Below are 17,658 nucleotides of genomic sequence, written 5' to 3'. Positions count from 1 at the left end.
CAACCCCGCCTGGCGGGCCTTGGAATTAGGGTGAGGACGCCCCCTGGTGGCAAGGAGGTGCTGCGGCCTCGGAGGTGGGAGGAGTTGGGAACCTGGGTCAGGGCAGGCGGCAGCCCGAAGGGATCTGGATTTCTTTATTAACAGACATGAGCACGACCCGTTACAGAAGTTTGTGCTTTCCAAAAAAAAACAAACAAAAAAAAAAACAAAAAAAAAAAAGTTACTGAACGTGGAACGTGAAAAAGGAACCCAAGCAAAGAGGAAGGAGTTGGGGAGGGGCCACCAAAGCCCCCGGGCCCCGTCCATAGCCCTGACCTGAACCGGGCCTAGGGCCTCCAGCCTGGGACCTGCCCGGCAGGAGAGGGGGGGGTAGCCGAGGGGCCCCAGCTGGACCTGCTACTTCCTTTGGGCCAGACAGGAAGGGGTCGAAAGAAGGGCGGGGAGGGGGGTCCCAGGGAGCCAGAGCCCACGAGCCATTTATTGCCATGTTTTAAAATTCGTGCAAAATATCTGAAGCCCTGGACAGAAAATACAAAGTGATATTTTTCCAAGAAACATAAAACTAGGAAAAGAGGTGGGGGACATTTTCCCACCAGAGCTCCTCCCCCCACACCAGGCCCCAAGCAGGGTGAGGCCTCCACCCCGGCCAGCTGAGCAGGGAGGACTAAGAGCTACAATCTGGACCAGGGAAGGAGGGGTGGAATTTGCAACAGCGTCTCAACTACCAACGGGAGGAAAACCAGTCAACTGTACAAGTCTCCTATCAACTTTTAAAAAAAAGAGAAAAGCTGTAAAAGTCAGGCCCTGTGGGTAGGGAAGCGGCCAAGTCCCCAGCTAGGGCCGGAATCCGGAGTGGGTGCCAGGCGGAGCTGCTGTGAATGCAGGCACGGCGGGCCGTCTGGCCAGAGGCCGATGCAGGTGGGCGGCCTTGGCAAGGGTAGCCTAGGGCTGGCGCCACCGCTAATCACCACCCTCGAAGCCCTCCTCCTCTTCTGGAACTGGGTCTGCATCCCAGCATGTGATGTCGATTTCTGTGGCGTTAGAAAGGGAAAGGAGTTAGGGACCTAGCAGACCCATGCTTGTGTCCCCAGCCTCTGTAGTGGTGGGGTGGCTACCCACATTCAAATCCAGCCCCTGCACCCAAATTCCTCCCCATCATCCAGCCCAATACTACCTGGAGGCTTGTTGTAGAACACAGGAGGCGGAGCCTTGGCACAGAGCTCTTCCGATTGGGCAAACTCCTCCTCCTGTGATTGACTGAAGTACCCCTCACTGGCCTGCAGGGGAAAGCATCAGGTCACTTGGCCCCACCCAGCAGGGCTGGGGCTGACCTATCAGGCCTGAGCCCGTTTCCCCAGCAACCAATGATTCCATCAGTGGTTGCCAGGGAAACACGGATGCCTGCCTTGGGAACAAAAGCAGAGCTGGCCCAGGGAGGCAGGGCGGGCGGGATGGACTTCCCCTCAAATAATGTGGGTCACAGAGAAAGGGGGTACTGGTGCAAGCATGTGATGAATGATGAATGCAGGGCCAGCACCCTGCTCAGCCCCCACTCCCTCTCATCCCTCCCACCAGGCAGTCCCTGCCGCACCTGGGTCCCCTCCTTCTGAGTGGTCTCGCCATTGGTTAGCAGGTGTGGCTCTGGCTCCTGCTCTTGCTCCAGCTCCTCAAGGGCTGAGGGCAGAGTTGGGGTCTGGGGGGCAGCCAGGGGCTCCCCTTCCACTTCCTCTGGGTCACAGAAGGTGGCTGGCGGCTCAGGCAGCTCATCAAAGTTGAGAAGAGTGGCACAGCCTTCGCCTGCTGGCAGCAGTGGCTCTGGAGCCACCTCGTCCAGCAGGGGCACCTCTGCCAGGGTGACCTCAGTACCCGAGGGTGGCGTGGGGGCCCTGGGCTCACCCTGGAGTGTGGAGGCCCCTTCCCCGTTGCCAGGCCATAGGTCAATGAGGCTGGTGGCGGCGGGGGGTACGTTGTTGGCAACAGTGGTGTCAGCAGTGGCAGTGTCGGTTTCAATGGCGTCAGCTGCATCGTGGACCTTCATGGCGTCGGCTGTGGCAGGCTCCACGGGAGCAGCCAGGACAGCCTGCTCTGCAGACTCCATGAACATCAAGTCCTCTGCAGGGCTGCCTGGCCCCCGGGGAGGCGCTTGTGCCTGAGGGGGCTCCTCCATGGGGCCGGCCCAGGCCTGAGGGGCTGCTGCTCTGGTCTCCTCACTGTCTAGGACGGGGCTGGGCTCCTGGGTCTCTGTCACAGCACAGGCAGAGGAGATATGTAACTGGCTCCCCTCGGGGAGGATGGAGACCCTGCCACCCACTAAGGAGTGAGGGAGCCAGGGACTTCCATGCAGGTGTCCCACTGCCCCCTTACCCAGTGACTCCAGTGACTTTAAGCCCCTTGGCAGCTCCGGGAGGAAGGCCAAGGCCGGATTCCCACTTGAGAGGGCGGGTGCTAAGCTTTAGAGAGGGCAGGTCTGACTGTACACCAGGGCTCCTCCCCACACAGCCGCCTCCAGGGCAGTGCAGTCTTGGTGATGGGTGGCCCAGATCCCCGGAGAACGGTTACCATGGCAACCTGGGGCTCCCAGCCAGGGACTGATGATGGGAGGCCTGGTGCAGGTAGCATCCCTCTCTCACCTTGGGCTGGTGGGGGTGGCGGTGGCAGTGGTGGAGGCTGCGAGGATGTGACCTCATCCAGGGCCCGCTCTATCTGCTCAGCGACAGGGGTGGAGGCGGTGCTGGAGTCAGACGGGCTCCGTGTGGGGATGGGAGTGGGTGCCATCCTCCGGTGGCTGTCCAGGTGGCTGCCTGTGGAACAAACCCCAGGTGTGTCAGTGAGGGCGGGGGAGCCAGGTGAGACAGGATTGTCCACCTTGGGGCCTGGCCAGCACCTCCTCTCTGGAATCTGGGTGGGGGCTGGGAGCTCCCCAGCACCCCCAGGGGCCAGACTCCAGCTCCAGACCCTGTAAGCTAGGCCCCTGGGGGCCAGTGCCCCATAAGGCCAGGGGTAAGAGGCAGGCAGTGCCTGCCCTGGGGACAAACACCAGAGATCAGCGGTCAGGCTGGGGGAGTGAGGGTGGGGGGCTGCTGGGAAGCGGGGCCCTCCTTACCACCCCCGCCGAGGCCTGGGGCTGCTACCTACATGGGAGGGAGGAAGAGAGGTTTGGGGTGCGGTGACAGGTGATATAGGGAAAGGGAGTCCGTGGAGGGGAGGAGGAGGAAGAGGAGGAGGAGGAAGGCCCACTGTCCGATGCCTTTATGAAAGGGCAGTACGGACGACCTGCCGAGAGAGACAGACAGAGAAAGAGACAGAGGACAAGAGAGGGTCAGTCTCCCCCACCCCTGCCCGAGGCCTCTCCCGCCCCCAGGGCTGGTCCTGGATGTCCAAGCTGCCTTCAGCCAGGCGCACACTCAGCCAAGCCAGCCGCAGCCTCACACCAGCCTCAGACACACAGCCAGCCTGGGAGCAGTACAGTGGGGACGGCAGCCTCACACCAGCCCCAGACACACAGCCAGCCTGGGAGCAGTACAGCAGGGACAGCCTGTGGCAGGACCCCAGCATGGGGCAAGCACACTCAGACCAGCAGACAGGGCAGGGAAGAGCTTCAGGGGAGGCGGAAGCAGCACAGTAAGAAGCGGAATGGGGACACCTGGGTGCAACCTCCAGGAGGCTCACTCAGGCCCGGGGCAAGAGCCCAGCCCGCATGCATCCCGGCCTTCCAGGCCAGACCTAATTCACCCCAGCTGAGCTGCTCCCCGTGGCCAGCGCTGTGCCTCAGCCCATGCCAGAGCTGCCCCACAGGCCCTAGCACTCCCCACTGTTCAGCCACAAGCGACTTCACCACCATCCCCGGCCCTTCTTGGGGTCCTGCCACCTGGGAAGTGGCGGGCGGATGCACGCTGGATGAAGGGTCTCGCCTTCTCCAAGGGTTCCTTGGGCAAGGTTTCCCTTCCGAGAAAGTCCCAGAGAGGCTCAGGGCCGTAACCTGAGGAGTGGGGCCGGGTGGGGGTGAGGCCTTGGACTACCTGGTCGATGGTTGAAGGGCGAGGGCACATCACAGCTGCCCGCAGAGGCCGATGCGACTCTTTCCTGCTGCTTGAAGAACTCCCTTGGATTGTCAGGCCGCTGGGCAATAATAGCCGCTGCCTCCTGAGGGCACGAGGAAAAGGTTGGGGCTGGGCCAGGCAAGCTGGGGTAGCCCTGTCCGCCTCACCTGGCTGGTGCCCCCAGCTCTCACCTCCACCTCCGACTCTGACTTCTTCATGTGGGTCTCTTCCTCCTCATCCCGATGGTCACCCTAGAAACCAAAGGGACAGTGTCTGGTGCACCTATCCCCACAGGGGCTTTTGGCCTTCTTTTTTACTGTATTTTATTTATTTATTTTGTTTTTAAGACAGGTGCTCGCCCTGTCATCCAGGCTGGGGAGCAGTGGTGCAATCACGGGTCACTGCAGCCTCTGCCTCCTGGGCTCAAGCGATCCTCCCACCTCAGCCTCCCGAGTAGCTGGGACTACAGGTGTGCACCACCATGCCCAGCTAATTTTAATTTTTTGGTAGAGATGGGGTCTCCCTGCATTGCCCAGGCTGGTCTCAAACTTCTGGGCTGAAGGGATCCTCCTGCCTTGGCCTCCCAAAGTGTTGGGATGGATTACAGTCATGAGCCACCAGTGCCTGGCCTTCTGGCCTTCTTACAGCCCCCATGCTTCTTTCGCAATCTGGCAGGAAGAGTTTCAGAGGTGGTACCTCTGCCCCGTCAAACCAAGGCACACAGCCCCTCTCTTCCCTCAGGGCCCTCAGCCACCTCATCTCTGACCTGCCAGGCCTCTGGGCACCAGGTTCACTCACTCACTTGCTCATCCCCATATCTAAGCAGGTGCCTAGGGCCATCCAGAAGTGCTCCTTGTTTTGTAGATAACTTCTCGGACCTCCTACCCCAGTGCCGGGGCCACCCATGCTCCCATTGTTGCTGCCTGGACCGTGGCATCATGGTCCAGCCTTCCTCACTGCCACCTGCCTTATCTGCTCCCCATAGGCCCTGAAAGGATCTTTCTGAAATGCGGATCAGACCATGATTTTCCTGAGCTTAAAATCCCTCAGGGGTTCCCATGAGCCACAGCAAGCACTGGCTAAATATGACCCACAGATGGCTTTTGTTTTGCTGGTATGATATTTTTAAACCATGTTAATTAGTTGCCACCACTTAAAAACCAGAAACTTTCATACTGAAATCAGGGTCCCAGTTTCTCCTGAGGTGCCAGAGCCCTGGCGACATCACCTGCAAGCCCGGAGCAGCCATCACCGGGGCCTTGCCGCAGCCCCCTTAAGACAGGCGTGTGCCGCCCGCTCACGCGGGCTTCGCCTGCCCACTGCACATGTTGTTTTGGGTGGGCAGGGCCCGCGCTTGGCCTACGTCCCCCACCCCTGCCTGACCTAGCCATCACCTCTCCAACACCACCCCCTGCCGGCCCCCACCCCAGGGCGCCCACATACTGTGAGATGTAGACATCGAGTCCTCAGCACGACGCAGGCAGTTCCCAGAACAGGCACACCCGTTTCCACCTCCAAGCCTCAGCATGGGAGACTGGCCCCCCTCCCAAATGCCTGCTCCCCACCCCGGGGCCAGGCCCTCTGGTTTCCAGCCGCAGCGTGGCCACTGCTTCCTGGGGAAGAGGTCCCTGGCTTGTTCAGGTCATTTCCTCCTCTGGATCCCCACAGGGTGCTCCTGGCTTCCACCTCGATGACACCACGTCCTAAGTTCCTGTTTCCGGAGGCACCTCCCCCTCCGTGTGAGCAACACAGGATGAGGACTGGGGTCTCCGGGTGGGTGGCCAGCACAAGGCAGGCGCATGTTTGCTCAACTGCACTCACACTAAGGCTTCTTAGTCGGTGTCCCCTGCTGCTCAGGTGGCAGCTTGGGCAGGAGGGGCTGCTAAGGTGGTGAAGTCCCAGGGCCTCTCTGTTTTTGAGCCTATAATCTAAAATGTTAGCTTGTCAGGGGCACTGGGAGAAGGGCCCTTCGTAGTATCCCACCTCAGGAGGGCTATCACCTCAACAATAACTTTGTGACCCCCAGAATGAAGTCTAAACTCCTCCTCTGCCCTTGCTCTCCTTTCCCAATCAAATTTCCCCCACTCCTCAGCCCACGGGGTTCCAGTCAGCCCAGGCTCTTCACCTTCCCATGAGCCTACGTCCTGCCAGCCTTTGCTGCTCTGCCCACTGCCTGCTGTAATCTCACTTGGTTCCTCTGCCTTGTTCAAAGAAAGGACCAGAGGCAGCTACCACAAAGGCTTATTTTTTTTTTTTTTCTCTGAGACGGAGTCTCTCACCCAGGCTGGAGCGCAGTGACGAGATCTCGGCTCACAGCAAGCTCCACCTCCCAGGTTCACGCCATTCTCCTGCCTCAGCCTCCCGAGTAGCTGGGACTACAGGCGCCCGCCACCACGCTCAGCTAATTTCTTGTATTTTTTAGTAGAGACGGGGTTTCACCATGTTGGCCAGGATGGTCTCAATCTCCTGACCTCATGATCCGCCTGCCTTGGCCTCCCAAAGTGCTGGGATTACGGGCGTGAGCCACCGCGCCCGGCCCACCACAAAGGCTTTAACTACCAACCATGTGAACAACACTGAAACAAGTAAGGTCCAGAGGGAGGAGAGAGATCAACGCACTAACCACACGGGTCAAAGCCACTGCTGTGCCTAAAGCATTTTCAGATACACGGGAGCTCCCCTGCAGGCCAGGCCAAAAGGAAACCCAGATATGGAACACAATTCGTAACAGAGGAGAGAAAGCAGACGGCTCCTTAAGCCAAGAGAAAGCATTTCACGGTGCTAAATCCCAAAGTCTCTCACACATGCCCTTCCTTAGACGACCTGAAGTTGAAAGGGTACCACAATGACCTGCTACAATGTCCACTGTCACTCTCACGTGAAGTATACTTGAAGGGCCAGATGGGACTATAAAATAATAATAGTAAGCTCCTTCACACTTTACCTGAAATGTTGGTAACTGGTGAAAATAAATCAGCTCGGGGGTTCACAACACTATTCTGTCTACCTGCATGTGTGTATGTTTGAAATGTTAGCATAAAAATAAACTTTATCGGGGCTGGGCGCAGTACACTTTGGGAGGCCGAGGTGGGAGGATCACCTGAGGTCAGGAGTTTGAGACCCGCCTGGCAAACGTGGTGAAACCCCGTCTCTACTAAAACTACAAAAATTACCCAGGAGTGGTGGCAGGCGCCTGTAATCCCAGCTACTAGGGAGGCTGAGGCAGGAGAATCACTTGAACCCAGGAGGCAGAGGTTGCAGTGAGCTGAGATGGCGCCATTGCACTCTAGACTGGGGGACAAGAGTGAGACTTCATCTCAAAAAAATAAAAAAATTAACAAATAAAAATAAATAAATAAATAAACTTTATCGGGCAGGGCACAGTGGCTCACGCCTGTAATTCCAGGACTTCGGGAGGCTGAGACAGGCGGATCACGAGGTCAGGAGTTCGAGACCAGCCTGACCAACACGGTGAAACCCTGTCTCTACTAAAAATACAAAAATCAGCTGGGCATAGTGGTGCACGCCTGTAATCCCAGCTACTCCGGAGGCTGAGGCAAGAGAATCGCTTGAACCCAGGAGGCAGAGGTTGCAGTGAGCTGAGATCGTGCCACTGCACTCCAGCCTGGGCGACAGAGCAAGACTCTGTCTCGAAAAAATAAATAAATAAATAAATAAACAAACTTGGCTGGGCACGGTGGCTCACGCCTGTAATTCCAGCATTTTGGGAGGCTGAGGAGGGCGGATCATGAGGTCAAGAGATCGAGACCATCCTGGCCAACATGGTGAAACCCCGTCTCTACTAAAAATACAAAAAAAAAATAAAGAAAGAAAGAAAGAATAAACTTTATCCGCTGGCTGCGGTGGCTCATGCCTGTAATCCCAGCACTTTGTGAGGCGAAGGCGGGTGGATCACCTGAGGTCAGGAGTTCGAAATCAGCTTGGCCAACATGGTGAAACCCCATCTCTACTAAAAATACAAAAATTAGCCAGGCGTGGTGGTGGGCGCCTGTAATCCCAGCTACTTGGAAGGCTGAGGCAGGAAAATCACTTAAACCTGGGAGGCAGGCCGGACGCAGTTGCTCACGCCTGTAATCCCAGCACTTCGGGTGGCCGAGGTCAGGAGATCCAGACCACCCCGGCTAACACGGTGAAACCCCGTCTCTACTAAAAATACAAAAAATTAGCCGGGTGTGGTGGCGGGCGTCTGTAGTCCCAGCTACTTGGAGGCTGAGGCAGGAGAATGGCGTGAACCTGGGAGGCGGAGCTTGCAGTGAGCTGAGATCGCGCCACTGCACTCCAGCCTGGGCAACAGAGCGAGATTCCGTCTCAAAAAAATAAAAAAAATAAAAAAATTTTAAAAAACCTCACTCTGAAAGGATAAACAAAATGTGGTATATCCATACAATGGAATATGATTCAGCCTTCAAAAAGAAGGAAATTCTGACGCATGCTACAACATGGATGAATCTTAAGGACATCATGCTAAGTGAAATAAGCTACATGCAAAAGGACAAACACTGTGTGATTCCACTGATAGGCGGTCTCCAGAGTAGTCAGCTACATAGAGACAGAAAGTGGAATGGTGGTTGCCAGGAGCTGGCAAGTGGGGAAGAGCAGAATTTGTGTTTAATGGACAGTGGTGGTGGTTATCCAACAATGTGAATGAATTTAATGCCACTTAATGAAATGCAGATTTTAAAATGACTGAAATGGTACATTTTATGTATTTTGCCACAGTTAAATACATGTGGCCGGGCGCGGTGGCTCACGTCTGTAATCCCAGCACTTTGGGAGGCCGAGGCGGGCAGATCAACTGAGGTCAGGAGTTCAAGACCAGCCTTGGCCAACATGGTGAAACCCCGTCTCTACAAAAACACAAAAATTAGCTGGGCAAGGGCCGGGCACGGTGGCTCACGCTTGTAATCCCAGTACTTTGGGAGGCCGAGGCGGGCGGATCACGAGGTCAGGAGATCGAGACCACGATGAAACCCCGTCTCTACTAAAAATACAAAAAAATTAGCCGGGCGTGGTGGCGGGCGCCTGTAGCCACAGCTACCCGGAGAGGCTGAGACAGGAGAATGGCGTGAACCCGGGAGGCGGAGCTTGCAGTGAGCCGAGATTGCACCACTGCACTCCAGCTTGGGTGACAGAGCGAGACTCTGTCTCAAAAAAAAAAAAAAAAAAAAATTAGCTGGGCATGATGGTGCGCGCCTGTAATCCCAGCTACTCAGGAAGCTGAAGCGGGAGAACCGCTTGAACCTGGGAGACGGAGGTTGCAGTGAGCCAAGATCACGCCATTGCATTCCAGCCTGGGTGACAGAGCGAGACTCCATCTCAAAAAAAAAAAAAAATACATGAATCAGCTTATGAAGAAAAGATCTTACCCAGCTCGTTCTCCACCATGTTCTGTATGTGGCAGGTGGCAGGTGGCAGTGTGTGTTGAATGAATGACTGAGGCTGGAGCTTACCAGACACACATCATCCCCACCCCATCCAAGGGCAGATGTGACTGGAGTGACTTAATGTTGCTGCCTGCAGGACTGTCTTGCCTCCTCTCTCTCAGCCTCCTGTGGGTGACTCTGGAGCCCGTTTGAGTTCCCACAGCCCTGCATCTGCCCATCACAGTCTCAATCCAGATGAGTATCAACCCACCTCCCTTCCTGAACTGAGCCATGCTCAGTCCTGAATGACATTAGCTATTTCCAAAATACTAAATTCAAAGCATGAAGATGTGACTCTGCTGTGATTCTCAGGGACCAATCCACAGGACCTACGGGCCATTCCCAACGTGTGGAGATTCAGACAGTACTCCTGGAACAAAGGGGCTGCTCCCAAGGAGATGCCGCACACTGGCTACAGATGCTCAGCACTGGCCCAGGCTCACCCATGCCGCCTGCCTCACTCCTGTGGCGGGCCTGGAGGCCCCTCAGAGTGCAGGAACAGTGTCTAATCTGCCGAGAGCCCCCAGGGGAGGGGAGGGGGAGCCTGGTCAGTGAGGGTCTGGGTCTAGATGGATTTTCTCTACCCATCTAGAGCACAAGCTTCTACAAAGTAGTCTTTTTCCACGGCCAGAGGCCAGAGCCCCACGTGATGAGGTGCCAGGCCTGATGCTCCATGGCACCCTGTGCCCATGCAGCTCTCCAGAACAGACACCACTGTCCCTGAGCCACTGATCTCCCCACAAGGCCCAGGAACACAGGGACCATTCTCACTTCCCTGACCCAGAGACCAGGAGCCTTGGCAAAGAACTTACAAAGATAGACTGCTCCTTCAACCGCCTCTTGGCCTCTTCCGCTTCTAAAGTCTGCTGTTTCCTCCTGGAACGATAAGCAGCCAGCACCCATCAGGGTGCGCCCGGGGGCCCCTGGAGCGCTCCGGGCGGGCGGGCTCACCTGTGCTCCTCGATCTGCTGCTCCCGCTCCCGGTAGCGCCGCTCACGCTCCTCTTGCTCCTGCCGCTCCTGCTCCATCCGCTCCTGCTCGAACCTGAGCCTCTCATCCAGGGCCTTCTTCCGTTCCTCCTCCTTCCGCAGCTCTTCTTCCTTCTGCGAGCCCCGGTGCGAACAAGGGTAGGCCCTGAGCCTGGGCGCCTGGACCCTGCCCCTCCAGCCCCTCCCTAAACCAGGGCTGGGGGCGGGGCACCTGGCATGGGCCAGGCCACTGTAGGAGGGACTCAGACCTGCCCCATGGGGTCCATGAGGGGCGGCTCAGCCAGGCCAGGCTCAGGGTTCCATACCTTGGCCTGCTCCCAGAACTGTTCTCGGTTAATCCGCTTCATTTCCACAGCTGCATCCGTCTTCTGGTAGGTGGTGCCCTGCAGTGTCAAAGGACCCAGCATAAGCAGGCTGAATGCCCCAGGAGCCCCCGACACCTAAAGGGTGAGGGCTAAGAGGGACCGGGCAGGCCAGACTCGGGCACCAGGCCACGCAGGCAGAGCCCACGGGTGCCAAACACACACTAACCACGGGCTCTGCGTTCTCATCCTCTCGCAGCCGCAGTCGGTGCAGCACAGGGCTGGAGAGCCGCGCCAGCCCGTTAGAGAGCCGCTGCCCGATGGCACCCGCATCTATGTCTTCCACGCTGCTGGCGTTCACGATCACGTCGACGCCCTTCCGCAAGAAGACGGCAGTGCTCAAGCGGCACCATCCTCCCGCCATCACCACCCCAGCACGCAGACCCTGGTGGCTGGCCCCACCCCCAAGAGCCCTGGCCCCTGACACACACCTGGAAGAACTCAGCCACCTTAGCCACATGGCTGGCACAAGCGCACTTGCGGGCATCAGGCACATCCTCGCCCACCTGCAAAGTACCCAGCAAAGAGGGGGTCAGGAAAGGACAAGGGGGGCCCTACATGATAGGGTGCATCTTCCCTGGGGCTGGTGGGGTTCCCTCTCCACGGGTGTCAGAGGGCCGACAGGGAGGGCGACTGCTCTGGGCCCTCAGCCCCCTTCCCCAGCCCTGGCCGCATACCCAGTTGATGAGCACGTATTTTGGCAGAGCAGCTTGGGAGTCCTTGACACTGCAGAAGCCGTACATCACCTTCTGGTTCTCAAAGTGTCCCGAAAGCTCCTGCAAGCCCCCTTCTAGGGTAATCAGGAGAGTGTCAGGTCTCTCTGCCTCCTAAACCCTTCCCAAAAAGAGCCTGGAACTCAAAGCAAAGACTCCTCCAGGCCTCCACAGGCACACCCAGGGGTCTTCTGGCCTCTGGGATCTGTGGGTCCCAGTTTTGTGTTGGTACGTGTGGGGGTGGCGGTGCACAGGGATGTAGCTTTGCCTATGACTCCTGCAGGGCCTGGTTTGGGGTAGGACTGAGGAAGTGTTTGTTCTTCACACTCAGGTCTCATTCTTCACACATCATCATGTCTCACCAGGTGCCAGTGCCCAGAGGCACAATCAAGCCTTCTGGCTCTGGGGAAGGCGGTGAATAGGGCCCTTCCCCCAAAGCGTCCCAGCTGTGTGGCTTCAGGTAAGTCACTTTCCCTGTTGGAGGCTCAGCCTCAGAAGTCCAACATTCAACAAGGCTCCGAGACTCCTCCCCACCCTGGGGACACAGGGATGACTGGAGGAAGGACACGACACCCGCCAGATCCAGACAAGTGTGGGGCTGCAGGGTGCAGGCAGGGAGGTGGCCTACAGCCAGGTGGGTGGGGAAGAAAACGACTAGGAGGAGGGGGTGGAGAGGAAGGCGAAGGAATGGCTGGAATTCCTACCTCCTGATGCTGCAAGCTTGAGGTCATCGGAGCCATCCTCGTATGTGTACAGAGCCCTGGGGAGAGGGAGGGGTGGCGGTCAAACTGTCAGGGCCCAGGCCGTCAATTCTGGGTGGGGACGGCTCTGGGGAGGGAGAGGGACATGGAGGGGGTAGGACAGGAACAGGGAGGGCTCCTGCTGTAGCCATGACAACAGGGCCAGGCATCAGTTCAGGCGGGAGCCCAGCAGGGTGCCGCTGGAGGGCCGGGTGCCGCTGGAGGCCGGGGTCAGGTGGGGCGCAGGCAGTGAGGGGAGAAATTGCTGGCTGGTGCACAGCATCGCGGCCCTGGCCCTGGCAGCCTACAACCCAGTGCAGCGGGTGTGTGATGGAGATTCCAAGGCGACGGTTCCTTGGTTACCGTTCCCTGGCTACCACGATCCTCATCCCCCATTGGCTAGTGCCAGGAACTTACCTGGCATGTGCCTTGGTCCCCGCTGCCCCTCCCCCGGGGAGGAAGGAGGAGAAGAGAGAACCTGGTGCTCCCACAGCTCTGGGCATCCCCCGGTAACCATGGCAACCCTGCAATTGGCACACGACTGGCCCACCCCAACTGCATTCTCCTTGAACACAAAGGACCCTGGGGACCCGCCCTCAGCCTCAATCTCCGCCTCTCTGAAATGGGGATGAGGTCACTGCAGTCACTCTCGCCCAGACTCTGGCCCCGGGGTGGCCATGCGTGAGCTCCAGGCCTTCCAGCCCCTAGGCTGCCTCAGTCCTGGCTGAGGCTTCCTGAGACTGCTGGCCTTTCCTTCTGCCTGAGCTCTAACAGAAAGCTGACCTGGCGGCCTTCCTCCTTCCTCCTCCTCCCTAGCTTTGTGTGCCCTGGCTCCTTTTGATAGGCTGTGGTGACAGAGCATCCATTTCACGGAAGCGAAGGCAGAGATGCCTCCTCCATCACCCCATGCAGGCCCAGGCTGAGGACCCTCTGGGAGGGAGGAGAGCCGGGACCTAGGAGGAAGGGCCTTGTCCCTGAGGTTTGAAAGGGCTCAACCCCTTCTCCAAACTCCTATTCCCCAGGTGCCAAGGCAGGAGGCTGGGGCTGTGAGGAGGGGAGGCAGAAAGGGAGGGCAAGGGGGAAGAGAAAGAGAAGGGGAGAAGCAGAGGGAGAAACAGGGAGAGGAGGAAGAAGAGAAAGGGCAGAAGTGAAGGGACGAAGGAAATGAAGGCGGGAGGGATGGAGGGGACATCTCAGGAGGTTGTGGCCAGGGCCAAATGGCCTCAGCCCCTCCCCTTCCTGGATTCCCGGCTTCCTACCTCCAGGAAGGAACACAGGTGGGCTGTGGGGCTGGGAGCTCCTGGTCCAACTGTTACCCCAGCCCCAGCCTGGCCCTGACAGATGCTTCCAACACAGCTGGCCCAGCACCTGTCCTGCTGCCCTAACCCACCACGGGAACAAAGGGCCCTGGGAGAAGCAGGCTCTGTCCCTCTCCATGCACCGATGAGAAACTAATGCAGAGCCCAGGGACCCTAGTTCCTAGAGACTGCTCTAGACATCAAGCCTCCCTCTGAGAGGACCTGTCTTGGCCTGCCCAGGCTCCCTGGGGCGCCTTCCATCTTCAGCCCCTGGCTACCCACCTCCGGCCACCTTTTCCTGCTCCAGCCACAGCCCTCCCCCAGCAGAAACCACACCCCAGTTCAAACCCTCCAGCCTGCCTTTCCATTGAACCGCCCTGTCCACACCACACACTTGGGACACACTGGACGGCCCCCTGACCAAAGCAGGGTTCTGGACAGGGCTCACCCTGGAGCCTCTGCCTATGTGGTTCTCTTCACATGGAAGGCAAGACCTGCTCCTCTACCCCACGCTTATTCCCAGTGGAATCCTTCTGTTCTTCAGAGCCCAGTGCTGGCCCCCAGCAGCCTCCCCTGAGCTGCCCCTCCCAGAGCACCCACCACATCCCAGCAGGAATACAAAGACCAGTGCTTCTCAAACACATCAGAGGCACCCCGAGCCTGGTGGTGCACCAGGTGGAAGCTGGTGAAACCACAGGGAATCAGGATGGGGTAGGCGACCAGGCATCTACACATCTCACCAGCTCCAACTCCTGGAGACAGACACCACCTCCAACTGTAAGCCTCGTGAAGGCAGGAACGCTGACTCAGTCGATCAGCACATCCTGCTCTCTGGGTCCTGGGGTCCAGCACACCATATACCAGAAGTACGTGTGATACTGACACCAACTTAAAAGCCATCTAACCAGATAAACTGAACTAGCGTGAGGTGGGAGCTGGAATGTGGCAGTTCCAGAGACCCGGCAGTGAGCTGGAGTGGGGGGTGAGCTGGGGTTGGGGGTTGAGGGCAGGTGGACCCCCCAGGACCATCACTCTCAGGATGGTGGTGCTAGAAAGGCCTTCAGTATCGAGGTAGGGCTGGGCGCAATCCCTTTTCTTTCCAAGAGGACCAGGAACTTGTGTATGACCACAATGAGTCATATCACAACCAGGACAACAGTGGCCCTTCCCACCATACAACCTCATTTCCTGGGTCCCCTGCTCCCTGCGCCTGACTAGTGGTGCACTTCAGAGGCCCTGCCACCTAGGAATGAACTCCCCCCAACCACCCCTCCCCATTGGAGGCAAGGTAAGGGTGGGGGGGCAGACAGCAATTTACCCAAGACAACCCTCCCTCTGGACCTATGCGCAGGGTCTGCCTCTGAGTCTTCAGACCTCACTGCACCCCTGGTTCCATGCTGGGCACTGGGGTATTCATATTCTCTTGTGTAGAAAGTGATCCTCACACCCCTTTTTCAAAATGTTATCTGGGCCCTTAGTGAACGAATGTGTGCATGTGCGAGGGTACATGTGTGCATCTGTGTGTGTCCCACACACAACCCAGATGGGGGCTGACGCACACCAGTGATGAATAACTCGCTTTGGCCACATGGATGCTGCTGGGGTGGGGGGGGCAGGCCTCTGTTGAGCAGGATGTGGGGCAACAGGGGTTGTGTGGCCCTGGCAATAGGCCACCAGAGCTCTGCTTTTAGGAGAAAATGGGGTGCTGGTAGACAACACCTCTCCAGACTGGAGGGCAAAGGAGGTGTTCTGGGGTGAGCTGTGCCTCTCCCCGGGCGGGGCCTTATCCCAAAGCCAGCTCCTTCACCAGGCCAAGCCGGCCACTTGCCCAGAGCTCCTCCCATGATCTCAGCCTCCCTGGGGCAGGGCTGGGACAATGGGTGGGCCGCCTGCCTGCTGAGCCTGTGCCGGCCTCTCCTGTGACTGACCTGCAGGACACGAGAGCTTGTCTCTCGCGTCCATCCCTCCAGGCCTGGCTGCTGGCCAGTGCTGCAGTACCATGCCATGGATGCCCAGCCATCTCATCCTCTCCTCCAGGAGCCCCCAGGTCAGAGTCCCCACCTGGCTGCCCTCCCAGTGTGCGGGTGAGGCCAGCCCAAGCGGGGTCCCTCAGACCCGCCCTCCTCTTTGCCTCAGTTTCCTCAAGAAGAACCTGTTCCCATCTGCCAGCAGGAAGAGGAGGCCTAGGAACCAGATGGGCGCCTTTCCTAGGAGAAGAGTATTACGGGGGGGAAAAGGATTCCAGGATGGGGCAGTGAGGAACCCCTCGGTTTCCTTTTTCCACCACCCTGGGCCGCCAGCCCCAGAGCAGGTGGTCCATCCCCTCCCCCAGCTCAGGGTGAGACAACAGCTGGGGGGCGGGGTGAGGGGCGGCCCAGCTCCTCCCCCATCAGGGACCGAGTGCCCCTTGCTAGGGGCCCGTGGATCTGTTCACCACTTCAGCCCTCTTCGGGGGCTCCCTCCACACTTGTTCTCCAGAGGGCTTCCTCCCAGGGACCTCAGCTGGCCCCTTAGGCAGCTCGGTGCCCCCCAGCCCAGCTGCCTAGTCCCCGCAGTCCCCTTCAGGTAGGGGAGGAGAGCTCACCCCTGCCTCCTCCGCGACCCGCGGCGGTAAGGGAGTCACTTCGCGGTCGCCATGTGGCAGCAAACATCCTTCCACCTCACTCCAGCCCAGGTTTCGGGGGGAGTGCGGCCCACTCCGAGAGGCCCCCGGTGGGCGGGGCGCCCGGCCCCCAGCCCGCTCCGCTCCTCCCCCGCCCTCGCTTTCCTTTGTGCTGTGGCCGGGCCGGGCTGAGCCGGGCAGGCTGCGCTGGCTCCGCTAGCTCGGTCTCCGCCCCGTCCCCGCCCGGACCTCGCCCGCTCGAAGGTGGCGAAGGTGCCCTTGGCCGCCCGTGCACACCTGTCCCCCGGGCCCGGGGGGTAGGGTGGGGGATGGGCTCCCGCAGGGCCACGCGGCCCCGGGCCCCACATCGGGACCCCGCGCCTCCGGGCCGCGTCCGGCCGCGGCTCCCACCGCGCGCCTGGGGCCGCCTCCGGGCGCTCGGGGCCCGGTAGTGCCCCGCCTGGCCCGCCGGCCCCTCCCCCGGCGCGCACAAAGGCAGCCCCTCCCGGCCCTCCCGGCCCGCTGCACCATTTCGGGGTCCCCCTCCCTTCCCGGCGGCGGGGCGGCGGGGCGGGAGAGAAACAAAGGCGCGGCGGCGGCGCGGGGACAAAGGGGCCGGGGGCGGGGGCGGGGGGCTCACCAGTCGGCCGCGCTCTCCTCTCGGATCACCTCCTCGTAAGCCGCCAGCAGCTCCAGGCGGTGGCCGCTGAAGCTGACGCCGGCCATGCTTCGGGCCGGACCGGGCCGAACGGACAGACGCGCGGACGGACGGGCGGACGGAGGAGGAGGGAGGGAAAGAGGGAGTCGCCGCCGCCGCCGCCTCGGAGCCTCTGCAGCGTCGCGAGCCGAGCGAGCCAGCGGCCGGGGGAGGGGAGCCGGCCGGCGGGGGGCGGGGGGCGCTGGCTCCGCCCGGCTCGCTCCCTCCGCTCGCTCGGTCCTAGCGCCGCCCTGGCCCGGCCCAGGGGGAGGCCCGCCCCCCCTTCCCGGCCTGCCCCGGGCGCCCCCGCGCCCCTCACCCGCCGCCCCTGCGCGCCGCTCCAGGGCCAGCCCCACCCACGTTCCGAACCCTCACCTGCCCGGTCCGTAACCTCGGCGCTAGCCCTCCTTCCAGCCCCGAACCCAGCCCCGTCCCCACCTCCCCCCGCCCACACCCCGTCCCAATCCGGTCCGGCCCCACCCATTGCTTCATTGATCTCCATTCCTGGTGCGTCCCAGCCCATGTTAAACCCATTTTCATCCCAACCCAGCGCACACACCACCTCACCCCTGGCCCGTCTCCTTTTCCTGAGAGGTCCTTGCCTAGTCTATCCCATCATATCCACTGCCATCTGCATCCCACCCTCAAATCCAACCCAGTTCCTTTCCCATCCCAGCTTCAGCCCCATGCTTAGCACGTGTCCCCCCCGCCAACATTTCTCACGGCACATCTTCAGTCCAGCCCATCCCAGTCTCATTCTGATCCCAGTTCCC

General features: G+C 59.6%; 1 protein-coding gene across 4 annotated transcripts; it reads right to left on the bottom strand.

Moving 5' to 3' along the window:
* Positions 1–117: 117 nt before the first annotated feature.
* On the bottom strand, positions 118–17,135 carry DBN1 (drebrin 1). 4 transcript variants are annotated; one of them, XM_030808417.1, is made up of 15 exons: positions 16,829–17,135; positions 12,253–12,308; positions 11,513–11,625; positions 11,267–11,341; positions 11,005–11,151; positions 10,779–10,856; positions 10,436–10,587; positions 10,297–10,360; positions 4,232–4,291; positions 4,020–4,143; positions 3,136–3,273; positions 2,631–2,801; positions 1,592–2,241; positions 1,175–1,277; positions 118–1,031 (listed from the first exon to the last, which is right to left on the bottom strand). In XM_030808417.1, the coding sequence occupies exons 1-15, from the start codon at positions 16,912–16,914 to the stop codon at positions 961–963; spliced, it is 2,088 nt and encodes a 695-aa protein (XP_030664277.1). In that variant the 5' UTR covers positions 16,915–17,135; the 3' UTR covers positions 118–960. The 4 variants fall into 4 exon arrangements, with proteins under 4 accessions (XP_030664277.1, XP_030664279.1, XP_030664278.1 ...); XM_030808419.1 differs by lacking the exon at positions 16,829–17,135 and adding an exon at positions 16,171–16,279; XM_030808418.1 differs by lacking the exon at positions 3,136–3,273.
* Positions 17,136–17,658: the final 523 nt, after the last annotated feature.

Source organism: Nomascus leucogenys, unplaced genomic scaffold (genome assembly GCF_006542625.1).
Source record: "Nomascus leucogenys isolate Asia unplaced genomic scaffold, Asia_NLE_v1 Super-Scaffold_3019, whole genome shotgun sequence".
NCBI lineage: Eukaryota > Metazoa > Chordata > Mammalia > Primates > Hylobatidae > Nomascus > Nomascus leucogenys.
Note: the sequence above shows the minus strand (reverse complement) of the source record. Positions and strands in the feature narration are given on the sequence as shown.

What these genes read in the sequence shown, in the direction of transcription:
- DBN1 (XM_030808417.1), bottom strand. Translation starts at nt 16,914, where the DNA reads ATGGCCGGCGTCAGCTTCAGCGGCCACCGCCTGGAGCTGCTGGCGGCT. An exon ending in CAGCAGATCGAGGAGCACAG is followed by an intron (nt 10,361 to 10,435) that starts GTGAGCCCGCCC and finishes TTATCGTTCCAG; the next exon opens with GAGGAAACAGCAGACTTTAG. An exon ending in CCTCTCTTCCTCCCTCCCAT is followed by an intron (nt 2,802 to 3,135) that starts GTAGGTAGCAGC and finishes TTTGTTCCACAG; the next exon opens with GCAGCCACCTGGACAGCCAC.